A 15,214-nucleotide genomic window follows, 5' to 3' on the forward strand; every position below is an offset into this window, starting at 1 on the left:
GAGCAAACGTCGTGCATTTCTGTTACCTCTAGAACTTCCTGTGAAGGACCCAGTACATGGGAGTTGCTCTGTCTATGAGGCTAAATTGAACTTAATCACATAACCACATGTCTTCCCACGAAGGAACTCCTTAAAGCCCATCTCCTTAAAACCCTTAAAACTCCTTAAAAGCCCCAGGCATCACAGAAGGAGGCTATCTTTGAAGGAACCCAAGGTCTGCCAGGTACTACCTACAGGAGTTGGGGGGTCGCTTACTGAACCTCTTCAGTCCCAGTACCCTCATCAAGAAGGGCAGCCACCTCCACCTGCGGGACTATTTTGAGGAAGAATGTGGTAAACACCAGGCATATAATAATTGCTCAGTTAGCAGCTAGACTTTGCAAACGAGCCTATCATCCTTGGGGGCTTCCCCTCCTCACCTCCCACTCACACCTCAATCCACAGCAATGTGGCTTCCACCCGTGCAACTGTCCCTGCCAAGGACACCAGGACCTGTGTGCCCCCAGAGCCAACGGGCTCTCAAGCCTCAAGCTTCTCACCCTCTAAAGCACTGATCCCTCTGCCCATCCCTTTCCAGGACTTCGGCTGCATAAGTTTATACACTTGGCTTTTCCCCCTTGGCTACAGACCCACACACACCCATGTGCCTCGGGACAGCTCCATCTGGGCATCTCGTGGGCACCTCCAGCTCTCCCCACCCCAGCCTGAACTCACCTTCTCCTCTGTCTCAGGCTACCTCTCCCCACCTCTCCACACACTTTAGCAGCCATCCCCTCCAAAATACATAAGATCACTGGATTAGAGTCCCACTACTGCTATAACAAACGGCCACAAACACAATGGCTTAAAACAACACAAGTGTATTGTCTTGTTTTTCTGGAAGTAAGGAATCCTAAAATCAGGTGTTGGCAGGGCTGAGTGTTTTTCAAAAGGCATGAGGGAAGAATCGTTTCGGAGCCTTTCCTAGTTTCTGGAGGTGCCTGCATGCCTTGGCTCCTGGCTCCTTCCCTATCTTCATGGCCAGCAGGACAGCATCTTCCAGTGTTTTCTTTCTGACTCTGCCTCTCCTGCCATCCTCTTATAAAGATGCTTGTAACTGCATTGGTACCACCCATGTAACCCAAGATAATTTCTCCATCTCAAAATCCTTAACTTGATCACATGTTCAGTCCCTTTTACCATATAAGATAACACAATCACGGGTTCCAAGGGAGGGTTACATCTTTGGAGAATCATCACTTGATCAACTATAGTTAACTCCCTTCATCAGCTCCAAATCTCTAAGACAGTCCTCCAGGGACAGAAAAAAACACTGACCTACCTCTTTTCCACATCAAATGTCTCCATGTGAACCTTCTCGGGTAACATAAAAGGTTACCTATTATGCCTATCTCTACTTCATATTCAGCAGGACTTCCTACATTGGTTTTTTTAAGGAAGTTAAAGTCTCATTAACAAACTCCCTCAGGGACTTCCATGGTGATCCAATGGATAAGAATCCATCTACCAATGCCGGGAACATGGGTTCGATCCCTGGCCCAGGAAGACCCCACATGCCACTAGCAACTAAGCCCGTGTGCCACAGCTATTGAAGCCAATGCACCTAGAGCCTGTGTTCCATGAGTCAACCCCAAGGAGAAGCCTGCACATCACAACTAGGGAACAGCCCTCGCTCGCCACAACTAGAGAAAGCCCACATGCACAGTTAAAGACCCAACACTGTCAAAAATAAATTAATTAACTTAAAATACAATCAAGGAAACCTAAGTAAAGTTAACCTGTGTCTGAGACTTAGAAGCCAACTCAGATGCATTTGTCTGAATAAAGGTCACCCCATTTTAAAAAACACAAAAACCTCCTTAACCCCAGTCTTCCCATAGCCATCGCCCTTCCTATGTATCTCCTCCACTTCTTACTTCTCATCAAACTTCTGAAAGGTGACTAAACCAGTCACCTCCATTCTAATGAGGTGCTTATTTCATTACTCTTCAGGATTTCTCAACCCTGATCTATTGACAACTGAGGCCACACCACTCTTTGTTGTAGGAGGCTGCCCTGTGAATTATCAAAGGTTTAGCAGCATCCCTGGCTTCCCCAGTAGCTCAGACAGTAAAGAATCTGCCTGCAATGCAGGAGACCCAGGTTAGATCCCTGAGTTGGGAAAATCCCTTGGAGAAGGAAATGGCAATCCACTCCAGTATTCTTGCCTGGAGAATCCCAAGAACAGAGAAGCCCGGTGGGCTACAGTCCATGGGGTTGCAGAGAGTCAGACACGACTGAGTGACTTTCACTTTCACTGGCCTCTTCCTTCTAGATCCCAAGTTGTGATGGCCAAAAAATGTCTCCAAACATTTCCAATTATCCCAGAAAGGGGGCAGGAGGTATAAATTGCCCCAGCTTGGCAGCCATGGTCTTATAGTATCAGCTCTTGCTAAAATCACCAGTGACGTCCCCAGCACTAAGTCCAGTGGGTACTTTTGAGCCCTCTTCTCACTTGGCTTCTCAGCCCAGGTGGACACTGTTGGATATTCCAGCCATCCCACCTCTCAGGCGGCTCTTGCTGTGTCTCCCGTGCAGGATCAAGCTCCCCTTCTGGACCGTTCACTGGTGAAGTTCCTCAAAGCTTAGTCTGTAGGCTTCTCCACCTCCCACTCAGCCCATTCTCCCTGGGTGCTGCCCTCCAGCCCTCTGGCCCCACTGACTGCATAGGCACAGGTGACTCAAGAAGTGACACTTCCAGACCTCCTTTCCAAGATCCCAACCCATAATCTAACTTCCTAGTTGATATCACCAATATCACTACTTGGATATCTTGACATCACTCCAAGCTCAACAAGCCCCAAAACCAAAATCAGGATCTTCCCCTCAACCCAGTCTCCTTTTGGCGGTCCCCATTTCTCACAGAAAGACACCATTCCTGACCTGGAGGCAGAAGAACAGAAGAACAGAAATCTCCCTTACCTTTGAAATAATCACAGAGCAGTTCATTTGTCTCTATGTCTCTGCCCCACCCAAGCCCAAGCCTCCACCATCGCCGACTTAGAGAATGACCACAGCCCTCTGACTGGGGTGCAGACGCTCATTCTTATATTTATTTATTTTTTGGCCACACTGCTCAATATGTGGGATCTTAATTCCCTGACCCAGGGATTGAACTCAGGCCCCCTGCATTGGAAGGCAGAATCTTAACCATTGGACCACCAGAGAAGTCCCCTGGACGTCCATTCTTGACCAGTGCCTCTACCCCATCAGTTCTCCAGCCTGCAGTCGAACTCACCTTTTTAAAACATAAATGAAAGTTCCTCATTGTTCTTAAAATAGAGAACAAAAGTCCCAATTTGGCCTGCTGGGATCTATATGACCATGTCTGTCTCTTCCAGACCCCTGGGTTTCCTGCACTCCAAGCACAGTGACCGCCCAGGGGAGCAAACGTACCAAGCTCTCTCCTGCCACAGGACCATTGCTCATGCTGCTCCCTCCATCTTGACAGTCCTCACAATCATCACCTGGTAGGAATTCTCTTCCTTCAATCACAGATCAGCTATTAGGAAGCCTTTCCTGACTTCTGACCACATCTAATCCCTTTGTTGATCACTTTTCTCCTAGCCTCCCCATCTCTTCATTTTACATTTACTTATCTTATTCTTTAATTCATTCCATCTTCCCACAGTAAACTCTATGAAGGCAGCACTGATGTCTGATCTGGTCCACCTCTGTGTCCCCAGAGTCAGCCCAGTATTTGGAACAAAGGAGACTCTCGTAAATGGTTAAGGAATGATTTTCCTACTTGTCCCATGTCCCCCCATCTCTGTCCAAGTTTGATGCCTGAAATTCACCTTTGATCAGCCTTCCTTTTCAAATCTGAAAGTCCCTCTTCTTCATCTTCACATCCTGTCTATCAACAAATCTTAGGAATTCTCCCCTTTAAAACTCTCTCAAACATCTCCACCTCTAGCACCTGAGTTTAAGCTGCTATCTTTCCTTATGTGAATCCCCACTCCAGCCTTTTACCCAGAATCCCACTTCTCCATTCTGCAACCTTCCCAGTCACACTTCTGTCTGAAATGTTCGGATGGCTTACCTGGCCCGCAGGATGAAGGATGCACTTTCATGGGCTATGAAACACAGCATATCTGGTCCCCATCTCCCTCCCCGGCCGATTCTCATCTCTCTGCCTCTCAGGTTCACTGCTGCTGTCCTACCAGACTTCTTGGGGTCCCTCTCTCTCAGCTCTTCTGTCTACAGGGAGCAATTTTTCATCCCCCTTTGACTAACTGCTACTCATTCTTTAAGTCTCAGACCAGAGGAAATCTTGCCCAAACCCCTCAAGTAGGCCAAGAACAATAACAGCAATAGCTGATATTCACTGCGTGCTTACTAGAGGTGAGCACGATTCTAAGAACTTTGCAGCATCGACGCATTTCATCTTCACCATCAGCTATGATTATCCTGTCACAGAGAGGTTCAATGACTGTTCCAAGGTCACATTAGATAGTAACTAGCAAACCAGGCTAACATAATGAACTTGGGCTCCAGGCCCCAAATTCCAGAGCATTGTGAACGCCGCCATCTCCCTGTGTCCCCAGAGCATCTTGTATTCTCCCTTAAGCCACAACTGTCACATGTGAATGTATTTGTTCACTGCCTACCCTCCCCACCAGACGACCCACTCCCTGAGGGCAGGGACTGTGCCTGTCTTGTTGGAGGCTTTACCTCTAGCTCTGGACTTTACTGCTTTTTTAGCTGAACGTCATGCTCTGCATCCCCACAACCCCCAGCCCCAGGTCATCCACTCCAGAGGAGGGCTTGGGTAAAGCCTTTGTAAATGCCATACAGTGGTCCTCTAGACACACACAGGAGGATTCAGGGAGAAATCGCCCCACCACTGATTCTGCTGACTACTGACAGAGGTGGCTCCTTCGAATGGCCCTCAGACACCAAGGGTCACAGGGGCAAAGGGCCAGCAAGATCCATCATCCACTTGCCCAGCAGTGATGGCAGAAAAGCTCTGGGGCCAGGCCGGGCCAGCATATGGCGCCCCCTGCTGGTTTCTGTTTGCGTTCCCGGCACCCTTTACCGAGGCACAGCCCAGGAGACACTCACCAGCCAGGAGAAGAAGCCAGCTGATTTGTCCTGGGTGGAGATCTGCCCCTCATAGGGGCCGAAGATGCGGCCCTTGGGGATGACCTCATTTATGCAACGCACGTCATTCTCCCCACTGGCTTCCTTGACCACCTCCAGGCCCTGGGGGATGGTGAGGGCGGCCCGGTCTGGGATGCCCACGGGCACCGGCGTGTCAGACACAAACACTGGGGGACCGTGGTTCGGGCACTCATCCACAAAGTACTCCTGGCAGGACTCACAGACTGGAAGGGTGGAAAAAGGAAAGAGAGCTTCAGTTGTTGCAGGGAGAGCCCCCCATGGAGGCTGAGGGGCCGATGAGAAACCCACCCCGAGGACGGTGTAGACCAGTGGAAAGCGCACAGCACGAGGCTCACGAGTCCCAGCCCTGGCTCCACCCCAGCAGCCACAGGCCCCTGAGACTTCAGCAGCGATACCCCACTCCCCTCCCTGGCGACTCAAGGGACACACCTGCCAATGCCAAGGAAGCCACTAGCCCCCTTTGCTTCAAATCTGAAAAAACAGAAGAAAGGTCATGACCGGAGTCAGATGGGTGTGCATCTGTGAGCTGGGGGAGCTGAGCCAGGAAGTCCTTAACCCTCACCAAACCTCAGGGTCCTCCCCTGGAGAATGAGACCAAATGACAGACACCTCAGCGGCTAAGGGTGAGGATGTACTGAGGCCAGGACCTGTGCTGCTGCACACAATAGGTGAGGGCCTCGCATCAGAGTTGCCTCTGCAAATCCCCTAAGCAGAGATGGGGTGGGGGTGGGGGTGACGGTCGGTGTGATCAGGAAGAGCCCCAAGCTCCACTTACACCAGAAGTCCACTTGCTGGAAGCTTTTGGGCATGATGAGGTCACGTTTTCCCTTCAGTTTCCTGGGCTCCACTTCCATGACTGAGGGGTCTGGTCTCCTAGAGCTGGCCAGGACAGGGGCCAGTAGAGAAAGCACAAAGCCATCAGAGTGAGAGGCTGGTGGGCAGAGAAGCCGAGAACTTGGCCAGAAGGCCACGAGGATGGGGCAGGTAGAGGAACCCCGGCCAGGCTGCCTGTCTGATGCAGCAGACAGTAGAAGGATGGGGGTCCTGAGACCTGGGTTCGGGCCTCCTTGGGTCGCTGATTGGGTTTTCCTAGAGCCTGTGCCCACCCCTGGTCCTAGGAGTTGCCCAGAGCAGGGCAAGAGCGAGCTCTCTTCCCAGGGTCTCCAATCAACCCAGCCGGGCGATGCCCCCCTCCCCCTCGCCTGTCCCCACACTGGGGCCTCACCAGGGCTGGCCATACTCCTGGTCCCGGAGCGGGGAGCAGACCTCCGTCTTCACCACCGTCACCATCTCCCCCACCGCCGCCTTGGTCTGCGCCAAGCACTCCTTCATGTTCTCAGTCATTCTGTCCTGGGGGGCGAAGGCGGGACCGGCAGAGGAAGAGGATCAAAGAGACAGGGGAAGAGGGGTGAGTGGCGAGAGGACAAGCGGGGGTCCCGTGGAGTCTGGTTACCCTCCCTGCCATCCCTAGAGGAAGCGCTTAAGAACACAGACAACAAAAACAGCTGTAGCCGGGCCAAGAGGAAATGCCATTTCTACCCCGGGCTGGTCCTGGGGACGCCTGGAGCCACCAGCCCCATGGGGTCAGGGGCCGGGAGGCGCTCAGGCCAGGAGGCAGGGCTGCGAAGCACAGCCTGGACCCCAAGCCCAGAGGGCAAAGTGTATGAGGGACCCATAGGAGCCTCCGCACAAAACTTTGCAACCGGGGGAACAGGGGCGGGATCCGCTCAAGTCCAGCGGGGGCCAAAGCGGGGCAGGCAGATGAAACGGGCCCTGAGCGCCTGGCTGCAGAGCCCCTCACCCAGGGCTGCCAGGGAATGCAGCCGGGCTCGCTTTGCCAGCTCAGAGCAGGTACAGGCGGGGCCTGGTGGGGGGCGGGGGGTCCCCGCGTGGGCGGCCCTGGCTCCAAGCCCCACCCAGCTCTCTCTAGGGCAGTCTCCCTAGCCCGCAGCTTACCGCCCTCCTCCACCACCGCGCTGGGCTTCAGCCCCTCCCTTGGCACCCCAGGGTCCTCATGCCAAGCCCGGGGACACTCTTCGGGTCAGGGCAGCGCTCAGCTCGGGCTGCGAGCGCGCTCGGCCCCGGGACTGGGCGAGCAGCGCGTGTGACTCACTACCCGGGGCCCCGCTGGCCACACCCCTGCTCCTCTGCTAATCAGCCCCCTGCTCCCCACCGGGGCCCCAAAGCCGCCGGCAGCGGGGAGGGGTGTGGGGAGACGTGCCGGCCTGCCCCCTTCTCCGAGCCGGCGGGGACGTGGTGGGGGGGGAGGGCGCGGGCGGCCCGGGTCCGGCCGAACCGCCCCTCCCCAGCCTCCCCCCCCCCACCCCGGTCCCCCGGGCACCCCCGCCCCCGGAGCTCGCGGGTCGTCCCGGCCGCGGGTCCGGCGGGGAAAGTGTGAGATGCCGCGATCCGGCCTGCGCGGCGCACCGGCCGGGCGCAGGGGCGGCGCTGGGGACCGGGAAGGGCGCGGGCTCGCCCTCCGCCGCCTCTCACCAACCTTCGCGGCGGGGCGCTCCCGGGCCGGCCCGGCCCTGCCCGGCGCCCGCCCCCCGCCCGCCCGCCGGGCCCGGCATTCCTTGCGGGGGCATGTGGCTTCTTGCCGGCCCCGGGGGCACGTAGCTGGCTGGCGGCCGGGAGGGGGACGCGCGGGGAGCGGGAGGAAGCGGGCGCCCGGGAGGGGGCCCCCGCCCGGGAGGGATTCCAGCCCCTCCCGCGGGGCTCAGCCCCTACGCGGGCCGGGGGGCGCCGGTCGGGGCGTCTGGGGAGGATGAGAGCGCTGGGGAGGCTAGGCCCCGTGGCCCGCCGCGGGTCCCCCTGGGTCCCCCCACCCCGCCACCCCCAGCCTCCGCAGCCCACTCGGCATGGCCTACGGCGCGGCCAGAGCGACACCGACACTCAAGTTACCAGCCACGCACCGCAAGCCCGCCCCTTCCCCACCTGCGCGGCCTCGGGTGGCGACCCGCATCTGCGAAGGGCCTCGCATCTGCGAAGGGCCTCGCGCCAGGATCTTGGCTGGCCAGCCAAATGGCCCCCAGCCTCCAGTGATGCTGGCAGGGGTTGGGGGGTGGGATGGTCACTGAGGCAGGAACCTGGGGCTGGAAGTTTGTCAACTGACTCCCCCAAGGTCACACAAGCCATTCCTGGTGACGTCCTCACTGAAGTTTGAGGCCTCCCCTGAGTAAATTGGAAACAGGAGGACCCCTAAAGGTAAGCGTCTTGTCTGGACTGGTTCACTTCCATGCCACACCCTCAGCCCAGTCTTCTTCCAGAAGGATCATTAGAATCACCAACCCCGGGTGGGTTCTGGACTAGGCCTATAGGTCCAAGGCGGACCCATTGGGTGGACCCAATGGAATTTTAAGGGATCCCTGAAAATTCTGAAGGAGATGGGAATACCAGACCACCTGACCTGCCTCTTGAGAAACCTGTATGCAGGTCAGGAAGCAACAGTTAGAACTGGACATGGACCAACCAGACTGGTTCCAAATAGGAAAAGGAGTACGTCAAGGCTGTATATTGTCACCATGCTTATTTAGCTTATATGCAGAGTACATCATGAGAAATCCTGGGCTGGAGGAAGCACAAGCTGGAATCAAGATTGCCGGGAGAAATATCAATAACCTCAGATATGCAGAGGACACCACCCTTATGGCAGAGAGTGAAGAGGAACTAAAAAGCCTCTTGATGAAAGTGAAAGAGGAGAGTGAAAAAGTTGGCTTAAAGCTCAACATTCAGAAAACTAAGATCATGGCATCTGGTCCCATCACTTCATGGGAAATAGATGGGGAAACAGTGGGAACAGTGTCAGTTATTTTTTGGGGCTCCAAAATCACTGCAGATGGTGACTGCAGCCATGAAATTAAAAGACGCTTACTCCTTGGAAGGAAAGTTATGACCAACCTAGATAGCATATTAAAAAGCAGAGAAATTACTTTGCCAACAAAGGTCCGTCTAGTCAAGGCTATGGTTTTTCCAGTGGTCATGTATGGATGTGAGAGTTGGACTGTGAAGAAAGCCGAGCACTGAAAAATTGATGCTTTTGAACTGTGGTGTTGGAGAAGACCCTTGAGAGTCCCCTGGACTGCAAGGAGATCCAACCAGTCCATCCTAAAGGAGATCAGTCCTGGGTATTCATTGGAAGGACTGATGCCGAAGCTGAAACTCCAATACTTTGGCCACCTCATGCGAAGAGTTGACTCATTGGAAAAGACCCTGATGCTGGGAGGGATTGGGGGTGGGAGAAGAAGGGGATGACAGAGGATGAGATGGCTGGATGGCATCACTGACTCGATGGACATGAGTTTGAGTAAACTCTGGGAGTTGGTGATGGACAGGGAGGCCTGGCGTGCTGCGATTCATGGAGTTGCAAAGTCGGACATGACTGAGTGACTGAACTAAACTGAACTGAACTGAACACCCCTGCTGTGAGGCGCACTTCTCAACTGGGTGGACAACATTCACAGACAACACATTCTGAGCCAGTTAGGCTAGCGTTTAGGAGTCTGGGCCCCCAGCATCCACTGCCTGTGTTCAAACCTCTGTGACTGGCTCTGGGACCCTGGGCAGGTGTTAAGGACTCCATGTTCTTCATTGTGCCTGTATTTGGAGATAGGGCCTGTGAGGAGGTGATAAAGTTTAAATGCAATCATAATGATGGGGCCCCAATCTAATAGGGTTGGTGCCCTTTAAGAAGAGGAAGAGACACCAGAGTGCTCGTCCTCTGACTCCCTCCTGCTCTCTCTCTGCATCAGGTAAGGGCAGTGGGAAGGTAACTGTCTGCAAGCCAAGAAGAGAGCCTTCACCAGGAACCAAATGAGCCAGCACCTAGATCTTGGACTTCCCAGCCTCCTGAACCGTGAAAAATAAATGTTTGCTGTCTATGACACCCAGTTTATGACATTTTGTTATGACAGCCCGAGCTAAGACTGGGTTTTCTAACTTCTCTGTGCTCCCATTTCTTCATCAGGAAAATGTGGCAAGTATTAGGCTCTATCACAGACATCTCTGGGTTAAATGGACGGAGACGAAATTGGAGGGATCTGGTTACCATCTCTGCGCATCAACTGAAGAAAGCGTGTTGGGCAGGTGGGTATGAGTGATGTTATGAAGGAGTGGCTTTGAATTCTCTCCATTTGATTGGATTTAAGCCAGTCATTTGCAAACTTTAGCACTCTATTAGGAACTGACTGGTGGGGACCATTTTGCATCGAGCTTTCCTGTTCTAGCCCCTCTGCCCACCGCCAGCTACACCTGTATGCCATCCTCAACTCGTACACCATCCTCCACCTGTCCCCCATGCTCCACCTTGCCAGGGAGCCTGTGAACTTGCTTTGTATTCCATCTGCATTTCACCTGGAAAACTCTTACCATCCTTCAGCCCTCACTGCCACCCCCCATAATACCCTCTCTAGCCCTATGTCACTTTCCTCACGGCCCTTGTCATCCTTAGAACCGTCTCTTTTTAACATGTTTGATTAATATCTGTTTCCCATAATAGATTAGAAGCTCGCCAAGGTAAGAGTGCAGGCCTTTTTGATCACCACTTAATGGTCAGCACTTGTGACAGTGCCTGACATCTGGGCAGAAACAAGTGAAAGACAAGCAAGATACCAGGGTATAAATGTTAAGGAAGCTCTCATTTTCAAGGTCATGCACTTGCAGGATTGGTACCTGAGAGTGAGTGCCTCCTTAAATTTTACACTTGCTTTCCTCACCTGGTCTCAGCCTTGCCTACCACATAGCATATCCTCAATAAATATTCGTCAAGGGAATTGATGGACAGATGACCCATGTCTTAACTCACCCCACCTTCACTAATATGTCCTTCTGTCCCCATTGAGAGTCTCAACCCTGTAAGAGATCCCAAGGGGGTGACAGGGTGGGTGGGTTATTGTTTCGAGCCCTCTTCTTGGGGCACTTTCTCATGACCTCTACTAGACAAGGTGGGCGAGGCTGGTATCTAGAGGCAAAGTGAGGGAAAGTGAGAGTGCGAGGGAATTAGATTCCTGAGGCCTGGAGCTTGGATTTGGTAATAAGTGTAAAGCATAAGTTGTGCAACCACAGGCATGTGACTTCAATGCCGTGGGCCTTAGTGTCTTCCTTGGCAAAATGGAAATAATCAAAATTGCCCAGAGAAATCAATGAGACAAAGACGGGGTCAAGGCCCTGGAAAGAGCCAAGTGCTAAGGGTTTCTAAGAGATGTTAACAGTAAACTGGCTGCCAGAGGCAAGGGAGTGAGCAGGAAGAGGGAGGAGAGAGGGGAGGGAGGTTATAGAGACAAAGGGGGAAAGGAGAGGAGGGAGAAGTAGCCAACAGTAAGAGAATGAACGCTGGAGGGGAAGAGGGAGAGGAGAGGAAATCAGAGAAAAAAGATGGAAAGAGAGAGAGAGAGACCAAGAGAGAGATGGAGGGAAGTGGCCCACAGGCACTTCTGTAAGTCTGAAATGGCCCCGGGGAGACCATCCTCTTATGAGAAAAGCATTCATTTGAATCTCAAAGTGAGATGTCTATGGACTATTTCCTTTCAGGTCTTATTTTTCATTTATATCCCACCTTCATCCCATTCTTTTCTTTAAAAAAAATTGTGATGATTTATAACATAAACCCATACTCAACAGGACAACTGAACAACCAGAGACCTCGTGGAGAAGGAGTGATGCTAGTTATACCCAGAATCTGCTGTAGGATGGTTGGTGATCTAGTTTTCCATTCAGTTCTGAGCCTCCTGGCAGTAGAGGCAAAATGGGAAACACAATAGGTTACATAATACTCACTACTGATACTTATTTACTAACTGCACAGTTAAGTTCTCCTCATTCTTGGAGGGGTCCAGCTGCCTGGAGAATCAGAATCAAGCCTCACTTATGTGACTGACGTGTATTACAGTCCTCTGTGTCTGTAACAGAGGCCATGGGGGCAGGGAGGGAGAAGATGGGATATGACAGGACTGAATGGACTTCCAGTTGGGAAGGGAGGGAAAGCACAGGCTTATGTCCGTCACTGGGTCCATGTCAGCAGGCACTGTAACGCCGGAGCCAGGTGAAGCTCCAGCAACCGTTTCTGCGGATTATTCTGGCTCTGCTTGCCTGGAGAGGGACCTGGGGGAGGGGTGGTCGACAGGCCTCGTGGAGGACTCCCAAGCTGCTGGCAATGCTCCCTCTCAGCTGGCTCCTCGGAGTCTGCACACGCGGAGATTAGGCATGTTGCAAACCCAGAAATGAGATGCAGACCCAAGAGGAGGGGGCAGAATGCAGCTCAGGAGCCTGCAGCTCTGTTTTCACCCTTGGCAGAATGCCAAGGTCCTGGAATGCCCGGCAGCAAGTGTGGCCAGAGGGACTGGGAGTCTGTACCCACTGGGGTACCCTAGAGGCTGGCACCATGAGAATCTGGCAGGTCTCGTGCCCCTGCAGCATCCTGCGTTGTCTCCTCTGATGACAAACGGACGTGCAATAAGGGGGCTGCTTGAGTTGCACAGTGACGTGGACTGGGTCCCAAGCCCTGGGTCTCAGTCCTGACTGTGCCATAAGCTTTTCAGGGGTCCCTGAGCGAGGTCCTGCCTGGCCTTGAGTCTCAGTTTCCTCCTCCTGAAAAATAAAAGGTCTGACATGGTTTTTAACAGTAGACTGTGGGGGGTAAGCAGGAAAAAGCATGAAATTATTACAAGGAGTTGTTGGATGCATATGTCCAGCAAGCACTGCCTACAGAAAAAAATATACACCTAGTGCTTATACATAAGATGAATTTGCAGATGTATTAATATCTGGATACTTTTGTGATGAACAAAAGGTAAATTTATTTAAAAGTGTTATTGATTCATAGAAGCTCTGCCACAATGTGTTCTGTTACTCAGCTGATACCAGCACAGCCATTCACAAGCTGTGTAACCTTGAGAAAATTCACTACCCACTCCTGCCTCTGTTTCCCCATCTGTCCAATGGGACAGATATCAGATCCTATCTCACAGGGCTGTTTCACATAGCACAGTGCCTGGCATTGAATAAGTACTCTATACATATTCTTCTTATCCATTTTATTTATTATTTTAAAAGCGTAGCACACATTAGGTATGGGGCTTCCCCAGTGGTTCAGCAGTAAAGAATCTGCCTGCAATGCAGAAGATGCGGCCGGAGCCGCGGGTTCGATCCCTGGGTTAGGAAGATCCCCTGGAGAAGGAAATGGCAACCCACTCCAGTATTCTTGCCTGGGAAATCCCATGGACAGAGGAGACTGGTGTGCTACAGTCCATGGAGTCTCAAAGAGTTGAACGTGACTTAACAACTAAATAAACAAACAAAAAAAAACAGCCACAACACATTAGGTGGTGATGTTGGTGACATTTTTTGACATTAAAAGAGGGCCTTTACAAGCAGTCAATACCCTTAATAGAAAAATACTTTTAATAACCTATACTATAAAGATGATTATTCCAATAGAAAAAAATGGAAAAGTTGTGAAAGAAAAAAAAAAAGACAAATGGCCAATATACTTTATAGAAAACCACAAAACTTTAATACTCTCAAATAAATATAAATTAAAACAAATAAATATCATATCTCCTTTATTAAACTGGCAAAGATCAAAAATCTCAATACCAGTCAGAGTTGGCAAGTATGTGGGGAAATACCCCACATACTCTAGCAGTTGCAATAGGAACTGATGTAACCTTTCTGCAGGGCAATTTGGCAATACATATCAAAAGCCTTGAAATGGGCAAAACCTTTGTAGGAGCAATCTCAAATCTAATAATTTATCTAAAGGACATAATTAAGCTGTGTGCAAAGATTTACCCACAAGGCTGTCCTCTGCAACACTAGTTTTAGTAGTGGGGAAAAAAAAAAAAAAACAGGAAACAAACCTCAAACACAGAAGTTAATACACAACATACAAGGAAATATTAGACAGCAACTAACAACACTTCAGAAGAATATTTATTGACATGGAAACACATGCTCAATATACTGTTAAAAGAAAAATGAAAGTTATGAAGTGAAAGAAGAGAATCAGAAAAAGCTACATCTTGTGTGATTTCAACTTATGACATTCTGGAAAAGGCAACACTATGAAGAAAGCAAAAAGATCCATGGTTGCCAGGGGGTGGAGGGTGGGAGGGGTGAATAAGTAGAGCACAGAGGATTTTTAAGGCAGTGAAACCACCCTGGATGTACTCTAATGGTGGATACATGTCATTATCCATTTGTCCAAACCCATAGAATGCATAACACCAGTGAACCTTAATGTAAACTGTGGACTCTGGATGATAATGATGTCAGTGTAGGTTCAGCAATTGTAACAAATGTACATGCCTCTGGGTTTAACTGTATAACCAACAGTTGAATGCCTGCCGGGGTGGCCCCTGGACCAGCCACATAGCTGAGGACTGATGGGTCCAAACACACTTCCAACTCTTGGAGTCTGGGCTAGTCCTAAGACTGACGCTGCTGTCCACAGTGGGGAAGGGGGTGGGGGGCAGGGAGCATAGGAAAACTCTCCCCTTTCTGCTTGATTTTCCAGTGAACGTAAAACTAATCTAAAAAATAAAGTCAATTTTTTAAATGAAAATTGCAAAAAGATAGATACAAAACAATTGTGTATAAAATGTGTATTTAGCTATATGGATTTGCAACACAGGTCTGGGAGGATATATTTTGGGATATCACTAGTGGTTAGTTGCGGATCTTATGTTAAAGAGTTTTCATTCTTTTTTGCTTGCATCACTTAAAAAAATTGTAAAAGAACTCTTTGTACTCATTTAGTTGAGAAACTGCCAGAGAAGAGGATAACCAACGTTCTTCTATCTTTACCCACTTGTCATTAGATGCTGAGACCTAACCATTTAGGGCTTCCAGCGGTGCTGGTGGTAAAGAGCCCATCTGCAATGCTGGACACCTAAGAGACACAGGTTCAGTCTCTGGGTCGGGAAGGTACCCTGGAGGAGGGCATGGCAACCCACTCCAGTACTCTTGCCTATAGAATCCCATGGGCAGAGGAGCCTGGCGGGCTACAGTCCATGGTGTTGCAAAGAGTCAGACACAACTGAAGTGACTTAGCACT

General features: G+C 51.2%; 1 protein-coding gene across 3 annotated transcripts in view; it reads right to left on the bottom strand.

The window, feature by feature from the left end:
* Positions 1-15,214, bottom strand: part of PRDM11 (PR/SET domain 11) — an 89,774-nt gene that overhangs the window by 45,918 nt on the left and 28,642 nt on the right. For 2 of the 3 annotated variants that reach the window (XM_065944186.1, XM_065944188.1), the window contains exons 2-4: positions 6,389-6,513; positions 5,939-6,042; positions 5,104-5,366 (exon numbers count right to left, since the gene is read on the bottom strand). In XM_065944186.1, coding sequence (XP_065800258.1) covers positions 5,104-5,366; positions 5,939-6,042; positions 6,389-6,507 — 486 coding nt within the window. In that variant the 5' untranslated portion in view covers positions 6,508-6,513. Of the gene's footprint in view, positions 1-5,103; positions 5,367-5,938; positions 6,043-6,388; positions 6,514-7,119; positions 7,292-15,214 lie in introns of those variants that run through there. The other variant, XM_065944187.1, reaches the window with a different exon arrangement.

Source organism: Muntiacus reevesi, chromosome 9, assembly GCF_963930625.1.
Source record: "Muntiacus reevesi chromosome 9, mMunRee1.1, whole genome shotgun sequence".
In the NCBI taxonomy this organism is placed as follows: Eukaryota; Metazoa; Chordata; class Mammalia; order Artiodactyla; family Cervidae; genus Muntiacus; species Muntiacus reevesi.